Below are 26,451 nucleotides of genomic sequence, written 5' to 3' on the forward strand. Positions count from 1 at the left end.
ACATGATAATTGTGGGTATTAAAAATGCCCTCACGTGTAAAGGTGTATTCGTCAGTGAATAAGACATGTGCATCAAAGTCTAGCTGCACTGCGGTCTGCCGCAGGAACCACTGTGCAAAATCCATATGAGGCCGGTAATCTGCAGGTATCAAGACGTCCACCCTAGGGGTGTAATCGTTCATCTCATAGAACTCGCCACACCGTTGATTGGGGCACACTTACGGCATGGGAAATTGCCCGTGTGCTACATTCGGGATGATCTACAACCCAATGTAGAATTTCATCTGTAACACGTGCCGTCCTTGCACGCCTTGTATCCTGCATGATGCTGACAAAGGAGCCCATTTCAAACATATACCGATGCAATCGCTGAAAGGTTTTACGATCAGGCATGCGTCTGGTCGAAAAGCGCTCTCAGTACAGTCTTTGGGCTTCCCTCGCATTTCCATCTGCAGCTCCGTAAATGAAATGCATGTCAGCCTTCTCCTGATTTGTGAAAGAATCTATCCTTTTTTGCACTCCACGGTAGAAATAACAACAACTGCAAAAACCAGCGCATTGGAAAATGCCCTCTAACGCTTCACCGCTTGAGTTCGGACCATGAATTGTACGACGAAAAGTGCTTGTTTAGGTGTGTTCTATCACCCCTTAAAGTTTGGCCCAAGAGAGTTCTGAATCACCCTGTATATATATATATATATATATATATATATATATATATATATGTGTGTGTGTGTGTGTGTGTGTGTGTATATTAATTAATATACATATACTATAATTAATATATATATTAATTTGCTATTAATTCTTAAAAATTCTATCTTACTTCAACAATAATCAAGTAAATTGAGATTTCACACTTCAATATAAAAAACATAAAACAGTTTAATAATACTAAAATATATTAAAAGAAATTTACAACATTCTGAACTTAAACCACAACTTAAAATCTACAAAGATTATTAATTAATTATCACATCTTATCTGGTTTTTGGGCCCAAAATATACCACTTAATTATGCCTCTTACTGTGTTTGGACCTCTCTTGAAAAAAAGTTTCTTTATTCCTTCAGCAGAAACAGTTCTTTTTCAGAAAACCAGTTTATCTTGGATATAACTGTAGATTTCCTAATCTCAGTTAGATATATGAAAAGTTTCACACTTTAGAATAAAGTTCTCAAATTCGAACACTGTCTAGCATTCCTCTTTCAATGCCTTCTAGAAAAATCCAACAAAAAAGTTTCTTCTGTTTACTTTCATCTTTAAAATTCATGATCGTTTTCCTCGTCCTGTATCAAGGATTTCCAAGGAAAAAAGATGGAACACTTAAACATCAACTCGCTATATCCTCCAATTTCCTCTTCTTATATGAGAAACTTCATTTATAAAGTTCCTACAGCTATCTTTAACAACTGCTATTACAGTTAATTTTGTAACATAACAGCTAAATAACTTTTAAACATCTTTCTTTCTGAAAGACTAATACTCATGGAACTTTTCTCATTAGTTCCAAAAACTCTTACATATCACCACATATATGTATCTCTCAATCTCTTTTACGCAGCTCTATCCAGCTGTATATATACTTAGTTGCAGTGTTGTTTTTACTCACACATTTTCCAACATGCACGATGCTTCTGGTTCAGCTTCGCTCATGAAGTAAGGGAAACCACCGTCATCACATGTTATCTTCATAGCACTCTGATTGAAAGCAGTGAAAATTCACATTTTCACTCAACTAAGTGAGTCTTTTCAACTTATATATGTTGAACATAACAAATATTAAACCATAATACTAATTTTAGGTCAGGCTAACAAGTGAATCTACTATATTCACTTCATTAAAATCAGGATACACATGAACACAATTTACCAAGTATTATTATCATTACTGTAAGGGCACTTCCATGAAGTCTTTACTCATTGTAGGAGACCAAAACTATCCACACAATCTATCATACCTCTCCTTGAACCCATTAATAGACACAGCACTCACAACTAACTCTGGCAACCCATTCCACTCATTCATAACTCTCCAATCAAAAAATCTAGTCCCCACACCACTATTAACCACACCTTTATTCAACTTCCAGGGATGACCTCTTGTTCTGGTTCCTATAACCAAGTGCTGAAATATTTCCCCTGCAACAATCCTATAAAACCCTTTCAGCAACTTAAATGTTTCTATCATATCTACTTTTTTTCTCCTATCAACCAACTTATACAGTCCACACACCATCAATCTATCCTCGTAGAGAACATTACACAGACCACTTACCATCTTGGTCACACACCTCTGAATCTTCTCCATCACTTCTTCGTCCCAAGAGACTAGACCTGAACACAGTAATCCAGATGTGGGCATACCAAGGACTTATAAAGAGGAATAATAACTTCCAAATCTCTACTTGTGTTTTTCAACACCCAAGTAATCTTATGAGCTACCTTAGCAATCGTCCTCTAAACTTTAAATCTCTGTCTACCACAACCCAAAAATCTATAGCTTCATCTATATCCTGGAGTACAGTTCCATCAGTATGGTACACAGCTTGTAATCAATTTATCACACAAAATGCATAACTTTACATTTCTCCACATTAAACTTTTGTCCATACTGACAACCTATTTAAATCATCCTCAAATATCTTGATATTGCTTTAATTAACTATTACTCAGATTTCACATGATCAGCAAACAACTGAATATTTCCTTTCAGGTTATTTCCTATATCATTTAAGTAAAAATTAAACACTAGTCGTCCTAGCACTGAACCTTGGGCACAGCACTAGTCAACTGCTTCCACCCAGATTCTGCTCCTCCATACACTACTTTTTGATATCTGTCCAGCAGCCACCCTCTTATCCACATAAATGTCATATCCATCCCCATTTGTTCTAATTTGCATAACAGAGTTCCATTTGATATTCTGTCAAATTTGCAACATCCAACAGAATCATCATGTAGTCATTTCCTTTATCCAACTCTGCTATCATTTTATTATAAAAAGTTAGTAAGTTACTAAAGCATGACTGACTCTTCACAAAGACATGCTGCCTATCATACAGTATCATATTCGTATCCACCCATTATTCAATTCACTTTTTTGGCCAATTTTTCCAGTACTTTTACTGGAAAAGATACTCCTAAGATATTGATGGATATATAATTTCCTACTGCAGTCTTAGAAGTTCTGTTATGCAAGGGGATTATTTGCCATTTTTCAACTCCCTTGAAACTTTACCAGAATTGAGACTTAAAGAGCCTAATCAGCAGTATTCCCAGTACCTTCGCACATTCTTGCAAAACCTGAGCTGATATCCCATCTAATCCCACAGCTGCATTTACATTGAGTTCTGTAATATCCTAAGAATTTCCAATTCATCCACCTCTGTTTTTACAGCAGTAACCTCACTAGGATGATATACCCTTGCAAAGTGGTCACTTAGTAACTTAACCATTTTATCTTCTTCTGTCAGTTCATCACCATCATCGCTCATTAAGGTTAATCTCCCATAGTCATTCTTCCTCTTACTCACCACACAATGAAACTCTTTGAGATTTCCCTTGGCCTGCTTGGCTAGATTCTTCTCGTAATCTGATTTTGCTTTCTTTAGCATACTGGTCACCTTTCTTGCCTGAGCCTTGCACTGTTCATGAGTTTGCTGGTCACCTTTCTCGTTATATATCCTCCACAGCATTTTCTTCTTTGCTTAATGATATTACTCATCCATCTAACTCCTACCTAATTAACCCCATCCTTACTTTAAGTATATCATTTAATATTGCTTCCTCTAGCATCATTCCCTTGCAGAATTTTATGCCATGGCACAGATTAAGCTTCTTCCTAAGCTTGTCATAGTCACCTGCCTTGTAATTCCACAAATACCGCTTCTTGACAGAATATTCCTCCTATTTTACAATCTCACATATCAAGACTGTTTGGTCACTTTCATCCATCAGAGGCAATGTGGTCACCTTGGTTATGGATGGCCTACTGATCCTATTACAATTTCCAATATCTCAAACCCCAAGTCCACTCCATCACATGCTGCATCTAGTAATTATCTCTTAGTAGGTGAATAAATTCCATTTCTTTCCTGCCATGGGATCCTTCTTCCTACCAGTCTATATATCCATACGTGAAGTCACCCATAATAATTACTCATGCACTCTTGTATCAATGTCTTCCAGATCATTCATGGAACTGCCAGGGCTACAGCAAAAACCAACTGTATATTTTGTCTTATTGGCCTTGATCTTACACCAGATTGCTTCATATTGACAACAACCTTCCCCCTATCTCCTATTCATTTTGGCTGCAACTATGCATCACTACTTATACATACATATAAAAACAAACAATTAATCATGCAGTTCTCACAAATGCACTAGCAACCAAAAATGGTAATTTGAAATGGAAAATTTAAGTTGAACTAATTTACACAAAAATTACTGTAAATTAAAAATTTTCTGCCAGTAAAGACCATCAGTATACTTATCCAATTCATCAGCTAGCTCCATTTTTTTGCCATTCAGGCTTCTTATGTTGATAGTACCGATCTTGAACTTTGGTGATGTTGAGTTGGGGTGGGTTTTAGGATTTGTTCCAGTGGCTGACCTTTCGCTGTTTGCCATGGTTCCCCGGCAAAACCAACGGGGGCCTTGTTTAACCGGGCAACACCTCAGTCGGCATGAAATTCTGTCATGTTGTACCATCATTTTTTATTTTGGTTTAAGCCAATAAGAATACAATTTGGTCAGCTAAATCCCAAATTGCCAGCCCATCCTCGTTCATTCAGTATCCAGGTAGATAGCTAACAGGGCACACCACGAGAAGGTGAGGATTGGACATTAGGTCAGAAGCCTTGATCGGTTCTCTGCATTCTTTTAAAGGCTATGTGGAGGTCTCCTCTCCTCTCAGTTATATATCTTTGACCCTTAAGCACCCCATTTTGCTATCATTATGTTTAATTTATCCCAATGCTGTGCTAAGATACCATTAAATTTAACAGTCCTTGAGTTCAAGCAAATCTGAATATATATATATACATCAAATTTGAAGCATAAAATATGATGACACAATTAGTGATATCTGGTACAAAATAAGGTGAAGACTAAAACAGATGAGGTTTTTCTTATAAGATAATTTATTCAGCCAACAAGAATCAGAAAAAGAGAAGTAGCCATAGTATGCAATTATAAAAAACATGAAGGCAAAAACCTTAGATAGGAGTAAATTTCAAAGTCAAAAAATAAAATACGAACAATGAGATTTAACTGTGCCCTTAGTGCTATAAAAAATTTTAATGAAGAAATTTTTAGACACTTTCAGACAGGAAATATGAAAATTAGTGACAGGAGAGGCTGATTCTTGTTGAAGAACAAACAACAGAACAGGATCCCAGATTATTATTGCGTGGCATCTCTTAGGAGTTCAAGGACTCATTATGGGTGGGCACTCTACTCCAGTACAAACATCACACCGCCTCTCCCTACTACTTAATTCTCCCATTACACATAACTACTACCAACACCATCTATCGCCACCCACCAGCAGTATTAGATATAGGAAACATTACAGGAAAATCTGGAGACCAGAACAAAGTTAGCAGTAATATCTGTAGCATTTCTGTGCAAGGTGCAGACCAATCATTGCTGATATCATGTCACAACAGCATCCATAAATTCATACAGGGAGAGTTTTTCAGACAATTTCAGATACAAGAGTATACCAGAGATCTGTATACTCAGCAGGATAAAAATGAATATGACACTGAAAAAAAAAAAAGTGTACTAAAGTTATGAAAAGAATCAAACTGGAGCAATTCTTGGTTAAGCTGCAGACTCAATATTGTTTGGATAATAGTGAAAGAGTTTGAAAACAAGAACCAAACCTTAAAGATTCAGTAGCAACATCTAGGAAATAAACACTCACTTAGCAAGGGCAGTATGTGGTGAAGTTCTCTGAAAGGAAGAAATTTTCAGCTTCATGGTCAAGTGAAAGAAGCAATTTGTGAAAAAAAAAAAAAAAGGAATCAAACATCATAAAGGTAATATAAAAACAAAAGATAAAGATATTCTGAATATCTTGAATAATTACTCTGAGTCAAACATTCAGAAGGAATGCAATGCATAAATACATTTCAATACTAGAAGCAGGAAGTCCACAAGAATTTGAAATGTAGAAGGATAGCTGGAGTATATTATATTCATCCTGAAATAAAGAAGTATAAAAGTTTGGCTATATTACATAATTCAGAAAGCTTTATCATAAAGCCAAATCCCACATGAAGTAGAGCTTTCACTGTATCAATTTAGAAAAAAAGAAAAGAAATAATGTGAAAATTATAGGGGAATTTCCCAATAGTGTTCAACAAAGGTTTAATGGAAACATGCCCAAAAAAAGATTCAGTAAAAAAAAAAAGATGAAGAGTCCACACGGTTAGCCTAGTGGCTGTGCGCTTCGCAACCATATGCCTGGGGAAGGAGTGTCCTAGGTTCGATTCCCATCAGTGACGTGAGGAGCTGAAGGATCTTCCTCAGCCATAGCCAAGTTAGTCAGTCTTGGACGTGATATCGACGTGGACAGTAGGATTTTTTCCCCTGGTTTATCCTGGGGTTTTTCATCCCGCAAAGCAGGCAAACCGGCCTTGAACTCAACATTATGGACATAGGATACACCGGGGAGTAGGGCTGACCACCTTATCCTGTGAACAGTTTGAGGTGCGATGATTAATTAACCCTCAACACTGCAAGGTAAAAGAGGGAAAAAGGAAGATGAGAAAGCTGATAAAAAAGCAGAATTTAGGAGTGGGAAACTATCAAGACAAGATTTTTACTTTTCAACAAAGACTCAAGATATCATGAAAATATGATTTTCAAGTTTGTCTGTTTTTTTTATGTTGAAAAAGCATGTGTTAAGGTACCAAGAGGAAAAACAACTGTCAAATCAGCAATTAGAATTGAAGTTGCTTTAACCAAATTAAATTACTGCTAGACCACATCTGGTATGAAATTCGACAATATCAAGACCAAAAGTACAAAAACAGGCAGGAACATTCAAAATATCAACCGAAGAAGAAAGTACAGATCAATTGTTCAGGAAGTATATGAAGTTCAGAAGAGTTGTCTACAATGCTTGAAATAGTTGACAAACTTCAGTGTGAAAGTTTGTCATTTTAAGTTAATAATCGGTGGTTCATAGATAGCTCACAAGTTAAAAAAACAGCTAATGCCTTTTTATTTCCGTATACGGGAGTAGGAGAGGCCATTTGGCCCTATCTAACTTTTGGAGACAGAGTGGGCAGTTCAATCTCCACTGGTATCCAATCAGAGAGATAGATGGCCCAAGGCTATCACTAATTAAGCGGTACGCAGTGAAGAGAGACAGCTCAAATGTGCTGCCATCTCGTGGTCCCTAACACAATATATTTAATGTCTGAAATAATGTTTGTTCTATGGTCAATTTTCTTGAGTTTACAGGACGAAAAACCCGAGTTTCCGGGAGGAAAAACCCGCTTGCCCGTGCCAGAGATCGACTAACTCAGGAACCGGTCGAAAAAAGGCTTAGAAAAATTTCCTCTAGTCGCCGACTAGACTCGAAACCAAATCTTCCTTCGTGCGGCCAAGTGCCATTGTGTGCAAACGCCACATCCACTGAGCTACACAGGCTCACAAGTATAATACAGAAATACTGCACTCATTAATAGTGAGTGCAAGTAATGACTATGAGAAAATCAGTAAAGGCCATAACAGCAAATACTGGAAGTTACAAATTTGAAACTAGAAACAGTGAACTGGTAACCAATTCATAAATGAAACAACTGCTAAATGACAGCCTGGTTGTCTAATCCATTAACATATCCATTCCCCAATCAATGGTGTGAGATCACTGTCCTGAAATAGCTTGAGAATGATCAATGTATGGTTTTGAGAACAGGATTTCTAGATTATGTAAAAGATAAATAAACAAAAACCTCTCTGTCCATCCAAAGTAATAATGTACAATAGCTGTGCAACGTTTTGTGGGCAAGTCACATAAAAAAGCTATTTCTTGTATTTGAGAGTCTCTATTGAAGAACCTTTAGCTGAAAAGACCTAAGTTTGAATCCTGTCTATGACATGAAGATCCTTTATCATGGCATTTCAAATTAAAGGTAAGTTAGTCTCATACAAAGGCAACATGGTTGCCTTTGAATTTTTCATTCAGCAACCAAGCAAACCATCCAGAAGAACAAATGTAATTCACACATAAGAATATATATTTAGACATAAGACTAACCACCTTATCCTACATTTATGGTTATGAAATGTAATATGGAAAGGTCATGTGTCTTAAGGACCTGTACCTAATGTGGATTATTATTTATTTACATCTATCAGTCTACAGGCATGTATGCCAGTAGATCTAGCAATATTTACAAATCAGAGTTGAAACTGCTAACTTGAATTCAGTACTTGTTAGTTCCCATCTACAAGAAATTTTATATATGGGAACTTCTTCACATTCTGAAAATCAAAAAATTTTAAGAAAACAATTAGAATCCAAATGAATTCAAATATATGGCACTTGATTCCTGTGAAGTTAGATTTGCATAACGTAAAACACTGTTAAAAGGCAAAGCATGCATTTGGGCAAATAGCTGCTTGTTTCAAGTCAATCTTGCAATTACCTTCCCCCCCCCCTCGAAATGTTTTCTTCAAATAAAAAAATCATATTTAAAAGTGGAATATACATGGAGTCATAAATTTTTTGAAACGACCGTCAACAAATACATTATTATTATTTTGGTAACCCCCATGGAGTCAACAGACTCATCGTAGGAGGCCCACTCAACCAGCAACAGGTCTATCATAATGAGTTTAAGGTTCCTTAAGTACTTACACTTTGAATTTGAAGCATAAAATATGATGTCACGATTAGTGATATCTGGTACAAAACAAGGTGAAGGCTACAACAGATGAGGCTTTTCTTATAAGATAATTTATTATAAGAACAAGAATCAGAAAAAGAGAAGTAGCCATAATATGTTACATATAAAAAAAAGTAATAAACTCTATCCTCACACCATTCTTAAATACATCTTTATACTTTTTTTGTACTACGTACTTTAGCTTACGCTAGTAGTCGCCGATACTTTTATAGTTACCACATTCGGCATGAAACTCTTTGAGTTTTTTATTTGGTTTTGAAACAATGTGGGATTTAATATCCCCTTAATTTAAATAATGTTTACATTGCCGAAATGAAGCCTATTGGCTCTTTATTTTAAATAATTTATGGGTGCACCTTTTTGACAACTCGTATAGCAGAGTATATAAGTTCTTTTCGCTATACCCATTGTATTAATTTGGTCTAGCTACTCACTGATGAGATCTCAATAAAGATCGAAACTGGTCTGGATAGTGACCTCTCACCATAACATATAACATCATACATCTCCTAGGAGATGAGTTTTACATTATGGGAAATGCTAAGAATAGTGATCAGAACTTTCCCCACCTTTGCTACGAGTTACGCTACTTTGTACTACGTACTTTGGACTACGTGCTTTAGCTTATGCTAGTAGTTGCCGATACTTTTATAGTTACTATATTCGGCACGAAACTCTTTGAGTTTCTTATTCGGTTTTGAAACAATGTGGGATTTAATATCCCCTTAATTTAAATAACATCTTTATACAACTTCCAGGGGTGGCCTCTTGTTCACCCCATCTTAACATCCACTCTTATCTATCCTTGGTATTATCATGATGTTATACTCAAGATGTGAACTATAATAAAGGATTCTAGTAGTAAGACTTATACGTTGGTTAGACATAACTGGTAATTAATTTACAGAATTGACAACGCATATAAAGTAAATTAATTAAAGATAACTTTAATGAATCACTTCTATATTTCGGCAATGTCACATTGCCATCTTCGGGAACATAAAGATATGGTATGTGCACTAAGGAACTAACAAAGCAAATGAGGAAGAAAATAAGAACTAATTTTGTTCCTAAAGTCCTAATGGTGCCCTCTTGCAGGCTAATTTGGTAGTCTTGGCAGTTGGGCTGAAGTTCTCAAAATGAAAGTCTCCCAAATTTGGGGCAGTTTCATACACCCAAATTTGTTGAGGTTAGGAACGTTTTTTAGAGCTGCTGAGGATTCTTTGAATAGTCTTTCGTATTTAAACTTGCTGCGATGGATTATTTTTGTCTTCTTCCAACGAATTTTATGGTGGGTATCTAAGGCATGGTCTGCCAGCCCAGAGCGGCTGTACTGGTGAAACTGGATGTAGTTTTGGTGTTCTGAAATCCTGATATTTGTTGTTCTGCCTGTTTGGCCAAAGTAGGACAATTTGCAGCTGCAAGGGACCTGGTATACACCAGGTAGGTCTAGGGGAAGTGGTTGGTCTTTGGTAGAGCGGATAAGGGATGCCAACTTTTTATATGGTCTGTAACAGGAAGTAAGGTCATATTTTTTGAGGATATTAGTTATTTTTTCAGAGGTGCCCTGGATGTAGGGGATAGTGATAGACTTGGTGTAGTCTTTATTGTGGAGGGGGGGTTGTGGTTTACAGGTTTTAGTATTTTTTGGATTTTTTTGGGGTTGTAGCCATTGGCTAAGAAAGTGTTGAGGATGTGGTTTAGTTCCATAGTCAGGGCCTTGTCATCTGAGCAGATTAATTTTGCCCTGTTATATAGTGTTTTTATCACCCCATATTGTTGTGAGGGGGGGGGGGATTGCTGGTGAATGTATCTGCCAGTGTGGGTGGGTTTTCTGTAAACAGAGAAAACCAAAGATCCATCAAGCTGGCGGGTGATTAAAGTGTCTAGGAAGGGGAGGGTGTTGTTTTCCTCTTTTTCTAAGGTGAACTGGACTCTGGGATGTTGGTTGTTTAAGTGTGTTAGGAAGGAGTGGAGTGTATCTGAGCCATGTGGCCAAATAGCAAACACATCATCCACATAACGAAGCCAAATAGTGGGTTTTTGTGGGGCGGAGTTTAAGGCTTTCTCTTCAAATGTCTCCATAAAGAAATTGGCCAAGGGTGGGGAAAGTGGTGAACCCATGGCTGTCCCCTCTATCTGTTTGTAGAACTCCTCTTCCTCATTTGCTTTGTTAGTTCCTTAGTGCACATACCTTATCTTTATGTTCCCGAAGATGGCAATGTGACATTGCCGAAATATAGAAGTGATTCATTAAAGTTATCTTTAATTAATTTACTTTATATGCGTTGTCAATTCCGTAAATTAATTACCAGTTATAATAAAGGACTCGGAATATCATGTGATTTCCTGTAAGTCTTTCTGGAGTTACTGTAGTGAGATACCTTAAAGAACTGACAGAAAGCAATGAAAAATGCATGCTCCAAAATTCAATTAAGTCTTCAAAAACAATGAAAAGATTTCAACATTACTAAAAACTGGCGTGAAAGGAAACTACAAAAGCTATGCATTTCAACCTGAATTTATATATATACTCTTCAAGGAACGCTAGCCATGAAGTGAATTTATCAGATTTTGTAGTTAAGAGTTTAATAATATAGCTTTGTGGTGCTTTAAAGGTCAAAGCAGTATAGCAGAGAGGAGACCTCCACGTAGCCTTTTATTAAAGGAATGTGGAGAACTCACCAGGGCTTCTGACGTAATGTCCAATCCTCACATTCTCGTGGTGCACCATTGTTAGGTATCTACCTGGATATTGAACGAACAAGGATCGGCTTGCAATTTGGGATTTGGCCGACCAACTTGTATTCTTACTGGCTTAAACCACAATGTAAAATGATGGTACAACACGACAGAATTTCATGCCAGCTGAGGAGTCACCCGTTTAAACAAGGGCCCTGTTGTTTTCGCCATGGAAGCAGGGCGAACAGTGAAAAGCCACCTACTGGAACAAATCCTAAAACACACTGCAACTCAATATCACCTGAGATCAAGAGCGGTACTATCAACATAAGAAGCCTAAATGGAAAAGAAAGGGAGTTGGGTGAGGAACCGGATAAGTAACCAGATTGATATAATAGGGGTGACTGAAACAAAAAAAGACAAAAACTAGTGAGATCTTTCTAAGCAATAAATACAAAATATTATATTCAGGCAATGGCAATCAAGGAAAAGAAGGAGTAGCCATAGTATTCAATACTAAATATGAAGATAATTTTCTTGAATAGCAGGCAATATCAAGTAGAGCAATGTGGGCAAATATCAGAATGGTGAACTAGACAATGAGATTTATGTGTGCTTATGGCCTTATAAGAAGGTTCTACTAAGAAAGACATGGAGGAATATTTTGAAGCATTAGAGAAGGCAAGTGACACAATGAAAAAGAAAAAGTTGGTCCTTGTTGGGGGATCTAAAAAGCAGAGTAGGAAATGATTCTCAGACATACCAAAATATTTGGGAAAATTTGGAGAAAACAGCAAAGCTAATAATAATGGTAAATACTTGTTGGATTTCTGCTCATGACATGGACTGGTTGTTACTAACACCATGTTCCAACATAAAAATGTGCACAAATTCACATGGAGAGAAGAGGCAAGGAATAAGAAAAGTCTCACTGACTATGTTATTGTTGATTGTGATGTTTTCTTCCTGGTGCAGGACACCAGAATGTACAGAGGATCTGAAATTGGAAGCAATCACTATTTAGTCTTGAGCAGGATAAAATTGAATTTCATATTGAAAAGAAGAACCTGTAAGAAAGTTTTAAAGCAAATAAAAGTTGAGCAGCTCTCAGATGTGAACCATAGACCTAAATACACAAACATTATTCAAGAAAAAAGGAAAGAGTTTGAGAACAGGAACAAATCATTGGAGATTCAGTGGCAAGCCCTGAAGAAAAGATCGATTGATTCAGCCAGAGAGGTATGTTGTGAGGTTGACTGCAAGGATAGAAAAATCAGAAATCCATGGCGGACACAGGAAGTTAAAGAGGTCATGAAGGAAAAGAAAGCATATCAAAAGTTCCTGGGAAATAAGTCAGCTTGTGTTCTTAGAGAATACAGAGACAAATGTAAGAAAGCTAAACACTATGTAAAACTAGCTAAACAAAAGTCATGGGAAGACTGGTAAGAACATAGTAAATAAATAAATATCAATAAGGTGGCAAGATATTCTGGTGGTCGTTGAAGAAGCTCAGAAATAGAGGAAAGAGTGCTGTAAAAGGAATTAGAGATGATAAAGGTGACATGAAAACTGGCGAAAAAAGATATCCTTGATGTATAGAGTAATTACTTTGAAAAATTGCTAAATGAAACAATCAGTGACAGTACAGTGGTAAAAAACATAAAAAAACACTCAACATGCATGCAATCAGGAATACATATCCATACTTGAAGTAGAAAAAGCCATCAAAAGCATGAAATGTGGAAAGGCAACTGGAGTAGATGATACTTGAGCAGAAATGCTGACAGATACAGGTATAAAAGTCTTACAGTGGCTGCACTCTATAGTTCAGAAGGCCTGAACATAGGGACTAATTCCAGATGATTGGAGTAGAGCTCTCATAGTACCCGTATATAAAAAGGGAAATAAAACTAAATGTGAGAATTGCAGAGGTATTTCTCTACTGAGTATACCTGGTAAGATTTATGCCAGTATACTTGAGAAACGGTTGAGAAGGATTGTGGAATTGAAGCTTGATGAAGAACAAGCTGGATTCAGGCCAAATAGGGGGTGTAAGGATCAGATTTTCACTTTATGACAAATAGTGGAGAAATCATTGGAATATAAATTTTTTAGATCTGGAAAGGGCATATGAAAAGGTGCCGAGAGAGAGAGAGAGAGAGAGAGAGAGAGAGAGAGAGAGAGAAGCTAATCAAAACACTGCAGTTGTATGGTGTCAATGGGGTATTATATCCAGTAATACTTGGTCTTTATTTGAGTTGCAAGTCAGCAGTTAGAACTGAAGGAGGTACCCGAAGATGGTGTGATGTTAAATATGGGTGTGATTAGTGATTCCCTCACTAATCTGAATAACTGTTGTAATAGATATGGTAAGAAGGTCAGCAATAACAATACAAAAACAATGAAATAGGTAGAAGCAATGAAAATATCAACTGCATTATAAATGGAGAACCTACTGAACAAGTAAAACATTTATACTACTTAGGTATGATTTTTAATGAAGATGGTAAATTAAACATGGAAATAGACAACAGAATGAACAATGGCAGTATGGTAGGAAGTCAAATGAATAAATTTATATACGAGAGAAATTAGTCAAAACAGTAAATTAGCTGTATAGTGTTCAAACCAATTTTAACTTATGGATCTGAGAGCTGGCTTAGAAGTAAAACAATTGACCAAAGACCGAATGAGTCCTGATAAAAATTAGGAGTGTGAACAGGTGGCATCAATGGCAATCTCATATTAAAAATGAGGATATTAGAAAAGAACTTGACATTGTTAGCATCCATGAATGTGTTAGTAGAGCTAATCTCAGGTGGCATAGTCACTTAAACAGAATGGGAGAGGAAAGATTAGCAAAACAAGTGTTCTCTGCCAGGTTGGCAGGAAAAAGACCACAGGAAGACCAAGATATAGGTGGATTGATACAGTAAAAAAGTGCCTTAGAAGATAGAAATATAAGATCTGATAATGTTTGGAGCCTTGACAGGTAACAGATTGATCTGGAAGAAAATTGTAAATAGGAAGTTAGTAATGATGTAAGTTTATCATTGGTGTAGTACAATCATATCCTGTATAACCTTTGAGGTCAAGAATTTGATGATGATGATATAGCATTTCATTAACTATATAATTTCAAAAAAACAATCAGTCGGGTGCACATTTGTGTGAGATATTGCAATCCAAAAATCCAAAATATTTAATTCACATTGCAAACTAAACTTCAGTGAATGGATAATACCCTTTTCTTTTTTAACAAGATTGCTCAGGTGCTTCAGCAGTTTGATATCAAACTAAAAAATTTAAATCAGCTTTTTCTGCAACTGCATTAGTCATTTGCATGTTCCAATACAGCAGGGGTTCTCAATCTTTTCCAGTGGCGTACCACTATATTTAATTCAGGATATCAGATGTACCAGTAAGCAAATTTATTCTGCAAAAGCATGATTTGTTGGTCTCAGGGGAAAAATAAGCATTTCTCTACAATACTAGCGATTTATTTAGTTATTTATTATTTTATTCAGATATTTATTGGAGAAACATAATCTTTGAATCTATTCAATGGATTGTTCTGTAAAATGTGCAATTTTTAAAAATTAAAATATATATATAATGAGTGAATGCATAAACAAATTTTTACAAACACATACTCCTGATAATGATACTCTCGTTCTCAAATAAACTTATAATCAGTACAAGCTATAAATGTAACATATTTTTAATTACAGAACTCACATACATTCTTGTTTCAGTGTGAAGGTTGTGCTTGTTTAGCTAAACACAGCTTCTTAATGTCTGGTTTCAATTGACTTAATTTGAGTCTTAAATCGGGTTCAACATTCAGCTTATTCCAGTACTTGTTTTTTGATATAAATGAGAGAAGAAAACCCACATTCACAAAGGTAAGTAGTTGCAAACACCAATAGAAATTTTACAGCTTTTTCAGAGAGTATTGGATATTCATTTCTTCTTGCCAACCAGAAGTCTGTTAAATCCATCCTCTTGATCGTTTGCCCGAGACTTCTGTCGCAGGAGAGCTCAATGATTCATCTTTCTCGGAAGGAGTTAAGTTTCTGGTAAAGTGTCATCAATGGAGAACGGCTCTCTAACATTCTGAAGCCAGGTTTTCAGGGAAGTATTTCTAAAAATCTGTGATTAGACTCCCAAGATGCTTCTTTATATTCACTGCCAGTTCACTGTGAAGAATTTCATTATCAGTTAAGAAAGCATCCAACAATGGAAAGGAAAATGTGTTTCCAGTATCGATTTCTTTAATAATGAAGCCAAGTTTTTTCCTAAGAGTCGCAGTTTTATCCTGCACCAAGAATAAGAAGTACGTGCACCCTGCAAGTTCATGTTCAGCTGGTTGAGCTGGCAAAATAAATCTGCCAGGTAAGTCAACTGGGCAAGTCACAGTTCATCAGTGAAATAATTCACATCTGAGTCTGAGGATTTGTCAGAGAGAGAAATCTGCACTTCTGAACGAAGTTCAAACAGGCAGCTCAATATTTCTCCTCGATAGCCACCTACTTTCGGATGTGAAGTAAAAGATCATGTTCAGCACCCATTTTATTGCATAAAATGGAAAATAGTCGTGAATTCATAGCTCTGGACTTAATGAAGTTAACAATTCTCACACTTTCATTCAAAACTGTCTTCAGAGCAACGGGCATATTTCTTGTGGCTAAAGCCTCGCTATGAATGTTACAATATACAAATTTTGCTTGTAGAGCTACTTCTTTAATTTTTGCAACAATGCCACTGTGTTTCCCAACCATGCTCCATCAGAACAAACACCAACACATTTATTCCATTCTATATTATTCATTTTCATAAATTGGTCTAATTTTGAAATATTTCATTTGAGGCTGTTCGAGCAGGCAGTGGTTCACAAAACAAGAACTCTTCCTTCACTGTTTTCCCATCTATAAATCTTATATACGTAAGAAGATGGGCCATGCTGGCAATGTCAGTAGTTTCATCCAATTGTATGGAAAAAATATTTACTAGCCTAAGCCTGAACTTTTTCTATTAACTGCTCCTTAACATTTGAAGACAAATCTGAAATTCTTCGTGATACGGTGTCATTGGATAATGGAATCATTTCAAGTTGTTTTGCTGCCTTTCCCCAAAAAATTATTTTAACCATATCTGTAGCTTAACCATATCTGTAAATTATTTTAACCATGACTCTCTGATCATGTGAGGTTTTCCTGCCTTAGCTATTCTTAAACTGACTTCATAAGATGCTTCCAGAGCCTTCGTCTTAAATCCTGAAAATGAGGATATTTGTTTTTTCCTTGCTGACAAATCGGAGTTTTTTCTGGAAATATTCCAAAGGTTTGTGTTTTAAATCGCCATGCTTGGTTTCAAAATGACGTTTAAGAAGGGAAGGCTTCATCGAATGTTTGATAGCATTTCATAACAAATCACACACTGGGGAACAGATGCGGTTCCTTCTCCAATATATGTGAAACCATATGATAAATAACTAAGATTATATTTATGTTGTGCTGTACGAGGCTTTTTTTTGCATTCTTGTACAATGATGTCCGCCGTCAGTTGGTTAGGATTCGAAGTAGTGGCTTCTGGCAGAAAATAATTGTTTTCCCCCGCTTACACTCATTTCTCCGTTCGATCTTTTGGAGGACCCACTCGTTAACTACTTATTCATGTTCTGGTTTCTATCCTCTGGCACAAACTACATATAAATATGACAATTTCACAAATAAAATCTCACATTCAAAGACAATAATCTAACACCACTACTTTCTGTCACTGTCATTTGATTAATACCAGGGGTGAATGCTGGTCTTGAAATTCACGCTTGCTGTTGTTATCATTCAGGAAGAGGTGTGATTGAAGTCTGATTAGCGGAATAATGAATTACTGATCATTTAAAACTATATATTTAGAAATTTATGTACATTTAATCATACAAATACAACATTTATTTTACAGATGATATTCTATCTTTTTCAATTTAGCTACGCGAATACAAATTCTATCCTACGATTTTTCTTTATGAACTGGTCAATAACATCGCCATAAAAAGTTAGTTGTAACTTAATTTTCCCAAGACACGCACACTTGTAAAGGCTGGCTGAAGCTCACTAGCTAGAGCTACTTTGACTGCGTATGGCCTGTGTTTAAGACGATGTGAAGGGAGCGGAAATGGCTATGCACATGCATGAAATCACAGTGCTGCAGCGAGGACCTGGAAGCTCTGACAACCGAACAAGCCAAGGTAGCTTTGACTAGACAAGCAAGCAAGCAGCATCGGCCTTCGATACACAACACAAAGCTCAATTATTGCCGCGCAAGCTTAAGACGTCTTCTGTCTACAAAAATAAAAGCCTAAATGGAATGCTTATAAATGCATGCTTTTATTAACAAATAAATATTACTTCTTCCTCAAGTAATGAGCTTGTGCAGCAAGCATGGAGAATTAGCCCCTGATTAATACTTATTAAATTCAAATTGCACTTCCGTATTATTTTTGTATATTATTATACAAAAGTTTTTAATGATAATGTTAAATCTAATTGTTTTCATTTAGTTGCATGAAATATTTTAAGTAGAACTGTTAAATATTTGTGTATACATTTTTAATTCTCAACTCATGTGAATAAAAAAGATGTTAATTTACCCTTTTATTTTATACTCTGTTTTTGTATCACCCAGCAGTGGCTCACGTACCACCAGTGGTATGCGTACCATAGGTTGAGAATCCCTGCAATAAAGTGATTATTTACTACTTATTATGAATAACATACTATGATATAAGGCAGTATCATAATTTTAAATTAAAAAAAAAAAAGTATTCAATATTTATACCTGGAATTTCACTTGTGAAAACATATTTCAAACTTGATAATGCTATCAACTTGCTTCGAAGACTTCCGGTTGAAGCATGCTGGCTGAGTTGCTTTTCAAAGTGCATAGGACAGTGCTCTTTATAAAATACAAAACATTATTCTGGATTACAATAGGCTGCCAGATTAAATCTTATGGGTTACTAGTTCTTCTGGGAGCCCTATTTTTTATATCAAAAAGCAAATAATGTAATAAGTAGGGAGTGCAAAGAAGGAAAATATATAGGATAGCTGATGAACAGACATCAAACAGTGGTAAGGGGGAAGGTTGAATCAATGCAAAGATGAGTGACTTTTCGGCTGCTGCTATTTAATTAGCACATCACTGATACAGGAAATAATTTTAAATGGAACATCCAGTTGTTTGCTGACCATGAAAACTGGAGAGGGAGCAATAGTAAATAAAAAGACTAATAGTACAGGCAAAAAGAATGCGCTTTGGGATGAAAAGATTAAATGTTGAAGAAATCAGACTGCAGGAAATTATTATGGACAAAAAACTGAATTTTAGAGGGCATACTGTCAGAGTGGCTAAAATAACTCGATGGATTACCAGGATGTTAAAGAACATGCTGACAAGCAGAGATTAGGAAGTATTATCACTCTTTATAAGGTTTTAATACAACCATATCTCTGAAGCACTGCACACAGATTTGGTAATCTAGATTGCATAGGAATGAGGAAATTAATGTTAATGGTAGGTGGAAAAGAAAAAATATGATAAAACATATAATGTACTAAAGGAACATCAAAGTTATTTATTTATTTTTTTATTTTTGCTTGGAGAGCAATGAAAGGATTGGATGAGTTGCCAGAATCAATCATTAGTACTTTTTCAGTGACTGAGTTCAAGTATGACAGGTATTGTATGAATAATGGTTGAAGGCCTCCTATTATAAGTTCTTGAATTCTGCAGAGAAGCCTGATTAATAATAATATTTCTGTTACAATTCTAACTGCTACAGAATGAGATAACTTATGTTACCTGTGGGTGGATGTTTTTTTACAACTGTCTAAAGCAAAAGTGTTGTCTATATCCCTTGAAATGGATAAAATTGAGTATCGTACGGTTATAAAATTTTTTGTAAAAGTAGCTTTAATGCCAAAAGAAATTCATTCAAAGTTCATAGAAGTTTATGGGCACTCTTCTCCTTCATTTTTGACAATTAAGAAATGGGCAGCCAAGTTTAAGCGTGGCCATACCAGCCTTGAAGATGATCCATGTGAAGGATGTCCAAAAAAGGTGTAATACCAGAAATCGTTGATCAAGTGCAAGATATGCTATTGGATGACTGGTGAGTCAATGTGCGTGAAACTGCTGAGACTATAGGCATTTCAAAAGAATGTGTAGGATATATTTTGCATGAAGAATTGCAAAAGAAAAAGCTTTGCATAAGATGGGTGCCATGCTTGCTCACAGCAGATCAAAAATGCACTCACATGAAAATCTCTGAACAGTGCTTGGAGTGTTTTAACAAGAATAAAACTGATTTTGTGCATTGATTTATTACTATGGATGAGACTTGGATTCACCATCACACACCAGAATCCAAACAGCAGTCAAAACAGTGGACAGAAGCCAGTTGTTCAGCATCAAAGAAGACCAAGTCGGTTCCATCAGCAGGAAAGGTCATGGCATCTTGTTTATTAATTATCTTGAAAAGGGTAAAACAATAATCAGGGAATATTATTCCGATATTTGAACCAGACTAGATGAAAAAATTCGTGAGAAAAGACCCGGTTTGCAGAAGAAAAAATCATCTTTCATCAGGACAATGCACCTGCCCACAAAGGTATTTTGGCAATGGGAAAATTAAGGGATCTGCACTATGAATTGTTGGAACATCCACCCTATTCCCCAGATTTAGCTCCCTTTGATTTCTATCTCTTCCCCAAACTACAACTCTTCCTTGCTTGGTCAGCATCTTTCTTCAAATCAAGACGTGATTACAGATGGAGCATCGCTGGAATAAATGTATTAGTCTTAAGGGAAATTATGTTGAAAAATAAAAATAATTTCGAAATTATTTGTTTTTTCATTGTTAGGCCAAGAACTTTCACAGACCACCCTCATATTTATTTCACTACTTTTCTAAAACTGCAATGATTAAAATTAAAGAAATAACACATCACATTTTAAACTTTTATATTATACATAATAGCCAAATCACTTTCAATATTTCTAACAGTAAAATTTTATTTTTTGGGGAAGTGATAAAATAAAATGTAAATTAATATATAAAAAGAACTCAAAGACCATTGTTATAAACTTGGTTTATCCATTTATTATTATTATTCCCAGAGGCCTCCTGGAAGTCAGGGAGACTCATCAAAAAAAGCCACACCACCCACACCTCCACAGGAAAGCAATTCCAATCAAGCACTGATCTATGAGAGAAAAATCTAGCTTTGCCCCCTTTTTGACTGTTTATACTTTGAATGGATGACCTCTACACCTTTCATAAAACAAAAATTCCATCTACTGGTATTCCTATATGACCCTTTCAGAAGTTTGAGGGTCTCTATCTTATCACCCCTCTTTCTCCTGTTTGATTGTATCCGCAGTCCAAAAATTCTCAATCCACCATCATAACTACATTCCAGTGTCCCAATATCATGTTTAACACCTGCTTTGCACCCTCTCCACTTTATTTGCATCATCTTGGAAACCAGGAGACCAAATTGCACACAAAAATTTGCAATCATATCTTTTATCAAGGCCTCAAAAAGGGGCAAAATGACTTCCTTATCTTTACTTGTCAATGTTTGTTTCTGAATTGTATTTGCAGTCTTGGCAAAATGGCCCATAAACTTCACTCCTATCAACTAAAACTCCAAGTTTCCTAACCTGATCAATTTCTTCCAGAATAATCCCACCAATATATATACCATTGGATATCTCTGCATAAAGTGCATAACTCTACATTTACTGAACTGACAGCCTTTTCACATGCCCACAATTCCAGCCTATTCAAACCACCCTGCAAGTGCTGCATGTCAGTCCTCCCCCAAGTGTAAGGAAATTATCATTCTTTCCACTCATGTGGAATCTTGCCTATGCTGAAACCCATATACAATCAGGTCAAAGACATGGTCAATTCGGCTGAACTTCAGTATTTCTGCTGATATCCAATCACACCCTATTACCAAATTCATATTCAGTTTAGGCAATAGTTCTAGTATCTCCTCCTGATATACCTGATTCCTTCAGTGTGGAGGTAACATTGAATTCAATGTTGGATGCTCCAGATTGATAGCTTTTAGCAAAATGGGTACTTCTTAGTTGAACAATCTCTTCTGCATCTGCTGCCTGCATTCATTAGAGTCATTCTTTCACAATCATTGAAAGAATGATTGTGAAAGATCTTTTACCGGCAACATAATGATCAAATTCTGTTGGGCTGTCTTTAGTTTGCAGAGCCAGTTTCTTTTCAAGAAGACCAGAAGAGATACAACAGTTGTATTTCTTTTGGTCTTCATTATAATATACATAACTGACATCATCATCATCATTATGTACAAAGTACTTCTTCCACAATCTTTTTCTTAAGAATCTCAGCCCATTTCCTATTTATTCTTTGAATTCTAGGGACACATTTCAATACTGCATCATTTAAGTATTTTTTAAAATTCTTCCAATGCATTGCCTATCTTTCCATCTAGCAACTGATACCATGAAAATGTACTTAGCATTCTTCTCAGTTTGTCATAATTTTCTGCTTTGTAGTACAGCACATAACTTCTGAATCCATATACTGGATAAATTTAATTAGTAATTATCTCTAGATGTAATAGTAATTATTTCTCTATTAAACTTCATTATGAGTGGACTCAAATCAGTAAATATCATTCGCAGAACATCCCCCCCCCCTTTTCTACTAAAAATACAGCACTTTCACGGACATACTTTTAATTCTTAAAAAGTTTTCAGGACCAATAGAGAAAAAGTTATCCTAGTAGAGAACAAGGAAATTAATTTTCTATTTGTGGAAAATACCTTTTGCAGCCTTGACAGATGGATATCTTTGAGAGAAAGCAGTATATATTGCTAAATCATCAACATCAGAACTCAGATCTCCTACAAAGAGTGAATACTCCTTCCTGAAAATAAAGAGGAAAAATTAAAACAAAACTGTAGACGCCTCTTCAGGCAACTGAAATAATTTATTCATGCCTTTTACAGTATTACATGTTACATGGCATGACCATGTAACATGTCCCTTCCTCATCATTTACTTCCTTCCTGGGGATATTTTTACACATTTGTCAATATATATGTTATATGCCAGTTTCAAGATTTTTGGTAGAATTTTCATTACAAACCAATATTTGTGAACTGTTTTCATGGTACAGAAAATATTTCAAAAATAATGTTTTATTATTATTTTTTATTTTGAGTTTATATATATAACATTTGCTTAAATAAAAGGGCCAATAGGCTTCACTTCAGCAATGTAACATTATTTAAATGAAGGGGATATTAAATCCCACATTATTTCAAAGCCGAATAAGAAACTCAAAGATCGGAATCAAAGAGTTTCATGCCGAATATAATAAACTAGAAAAGTATCGGTGGATACTAGCATAAACTAAAGCACGTAGTATAAACTAGGGCAACTCGTGGCAAAGGTGGATAAAGCTCTGATCACTATTCTTAGTATTTTCCATAATGTAAAACATATCTCCTTTTTTGAACAACTCATATAGCAAAGTATATAAGTTCTTTTTGCTATATCCTCAGTATTAATCTTGTCTACCTACTCACTGATGCCAGAAACTACCCAGACCGGTTTCAACCCCAATGAGGGTTGAAACCGGTCTGGGTAGTGACCTTCCACCATAATGTATATCATCATACATCTCCTAGGAGATGTATTTTATATTATGGGAAATACTAAGAATAGTGATCAGAGCTTTATCCACCTTTGCACGAGTTGCCCTAGTTTATACTACGTGCTTTAGCTTACACTAATATCCACCGATACTTTTATAGTTCACTATATTCGGCATGAAACTCTTTGATTCCAATCTTTGAGTTTCTTATTCGGCTTTGAAATAATGTGGGATTTAATATCCCCTTCATTTAAATAATATAACATTTGCTTTTAAAAATATGCATTATATAAACGGATTGTTTTCTGTACTATGTGAATATAAATACCTAGTGATATTTCTATTTGATGATTATACCATTGTGTTATTAAAATTAAAAAATTATTAAAAATAGCAAAGACAACATTAGCAATCAGCAGTTCCTTTACCAGGAATACAAGGCATGTTCAAAAAAAGACCAAACTTTTGCTATAAAGACTTTATTGCTCATTTTACAACATTCTAAGCACACTGCCCCCTTCAAAGTAGTCCTGATGATACTGACGATATACTGTTCCACACATTTCTTCCATTGTTGGAATGCACTTCCTGTGATGGAGCACAGTTCTCTTATTGCATTTTCCTGAATATCTTCTATTGCATCTTAGTTTCAACAATACAGCCATAAACCTACATCTCATGTTATGATGTTCTTAAGAAAGTTTTCATTACCATTTGCATTGGCAAGCACTTCCCGACTGATTTTAATACTGTTCTCTTTGTATCTGAAGTTTTTCAGTCAAAATTTGATGGCAAGATTTTATGCTAATGCCCACTTTGTCAGCAACTTCTTGGACAGTTAAACGATGATTTCCACAAATTATAGCATGAACTCTCTCGACGTCGTTGTCAGTTGATGTGGAAGGTCGTCCAGGCCTGGGATCTTCACTGACCGACATTCTGCCCTTTATAAAATGCTTAAACCACTCGTAGCACTGTGTTCAGCTCATACAGTCCTCCCTGTATGCTTGGTTAAGCAACTGAATTGTCTCTGTAAAATTTTTACTGAGTTTGCAGCAAAATTTCACAAACACGTGCATTGTTCTTTAAGCTTTCATTGCCACTTTATCACTAATCCGACAAACAGCTTGTGCACATGCTCACTTCAGCAGATGTAACTCCACAACTAATGCCAATAGCAGAACAGGACAAATGACAGTTTGTTGTCAAAACCTGCTGGTTGGAACGATATTTAAAAATGTTTGGTCTTTTTTTGAACATACCTTGCAAAAAATCTTTAGGATATAAAATTGCATTTGTGAATGTCATTGTGATTAACTGTTGTGATTCTATTTTTAACTTATATTTCCTACAACTATTTTATTTTTAAGTTAATAAGACATTGCTTTGAGAATTGTTGCAAGTGTATTCAAATTATCGATCAATTCTTTGAATGTGAAATTATTTTATATACTGGTACTGAATATTATCGGATAATATTTTTTACATCATTTACATAAGAAAATTCAAAATATAATACGACATTTCTCAGATCTTTCGGTCTGAAAGTAAGGGTCAAAGCCATATAACTGAGAGAAGACCTACAAAGATTACTGAACAAACAAGGATGGGCTGGCAATTTGGGATTTAACCAAGCAAATTGTATTCTTATTAGCTTAAACCAAAATACAAAATAATGGTACAACATGACAGAATTTCATTCTGGCTGGGGCTTTGCCCAGTTAAACAAGGCCCCCATTGTTTTTGCCAGAGAACCAGGCTGAACAGCAAAAAGTCAGCTACTGGAACAAATCCTAAAACACACCCCAACTCAACATCACCACACTTCAAGATCAGTACTATCAACATAAGAAATGGAGCTAGCTGAGGAACTGGATAAGTACAAGATCGACATAATAGAGGTGACTAAAACAAAAAAGACAAAGCTGGTGAGATTTTTCTGAGCAATAAATACAAAATGTTATATTCAAGCAATGACAATCAAGGAAAAGGAGTAGCCATAATATTCAACACTAAACATGAGGCTAATCCTCTTGAATGGCACGCAATATCAAGTAGAGTGATGCAGGCAAATATCAGAATGGGGAACTGGACAATGAGATTGTGCCTATGGTCCCACAGAAGGTTCTACTAAAGTAAAAGTGGAGGAATTTTTTGAGGCTTTAGAGAAAGCAACTCACAATGAAAAAGGAAAAGTTGGTCCTTGTTGGGGATCTAAATAGCAGAGTAGGAAATGATTGTCAGACATACAAAAATATTTTGGGAAAATTTGGAGAAAACAGCAAAGATGATAATAATGGCAAATACCTGTTGGATTTCTGCTCAGGACATGGACTGGTTATTACTAACATCATGTTCCAACATAAAAGCATCCACAAATTCACATGAAAACATATCAAAAGTTCCTGGCAAATAAGGTTCTACTAAAGTAAAAGTGAAGAAGTTTTTTGAGGTTTTAGAGAAAGCAACTGACGCAATGAAAAAGGAAAAGTTGGTCCTTGAGCAAAAGACCAACTTTTGCTCTGCACTCTTAGAGAATACAGGGACAAATGTAAGAAAGCTAAACAGTGTGTAAAACTAGCTAAACAATAGTTCTTGCCAAAGTCCTCCCATGACTTTGGCAAGAACACAGAAGATAAATATCAAGAAGGTGGTAAGATATTCTGGAGGTTGTTCAAGATCAGAAATGGAGGAAAGAGTGCTGTAAAAGGAATTAGAAATGATAAAGGTGACATTAAACGGGAGAAAAAAAAACCTTGAAGTATGTATTAATTACTTCGAAAAACTTCTAAATGAAACAAGCAGTGATAGCACAGAGGTAAAAAAAACTCAACAGAGATGCAGTAAGAAATACATATCCATATTTGAAGTACAAAAAGCCATCAAAGGCCTGAAATGTGGAAAGGCAGCAGGAGTAGATGATATTCAACCAGAAATGCTCAAGCACGGGGGTATAAAAGTCTTACAGTGGCTACACTGCATAGTTCATAAGGACTGGACAGAAAAACGAATTCAGGATGATTGGAGTAGAGCTCTCATAGTACCCATACATAACAAGGAAAATAAAACTGAATGTAAGAATTACAGAGGTATTTCTGTACTGAGCGTTCCTTGTAAGATTTATGT

The 26,451-nt window shown here is 35.7% G+C and overlaps 1 protein-coding gene across 3 annotated transcripts in view; it reads right to left on the reverse strand.

The window, feature by feature from the left end:
• The window catches only part of Secp43 (tRNA Selenocysteine associated protein), a 267,297-nt gene that overhangs the window by 112,259 nt on the left and 128,587 nt on the right, over positions 1–26,451 (reverse strand). For all 3 annotated transcript variants that reach the window (XM_090409764.1, XM_090409762.1, XM_090409763.1), the window contains exon 6: positions 22,490–22,593. In XM_090409764.1, the coding sequence (XP_090265890.1) occupies positions 22,490–22,593 (104 nt within the window). The remainder of the gene's footprint in view (positions 1–22,489; positions 22,594–26,451) is intronic.

The sequence above is a fragment of the Typopeltis vanoorti genome, chromosome 20, assembly GCF_054136105.1.
Source record: "Typopeltis vanoorti isolate ZY-2024b chromosome 20, IOZ_Tvanoo_1.0, whole genome shotgun sequence".
In the NCBI taxonomy this organism is placed as follows: domain Eukaryota; kingdom Metazoa; phylum Arthropoda; class Arachnida; order Uropygi; family Thelyphonidae; genus Typopeltis; species Typopeltis vanoorti.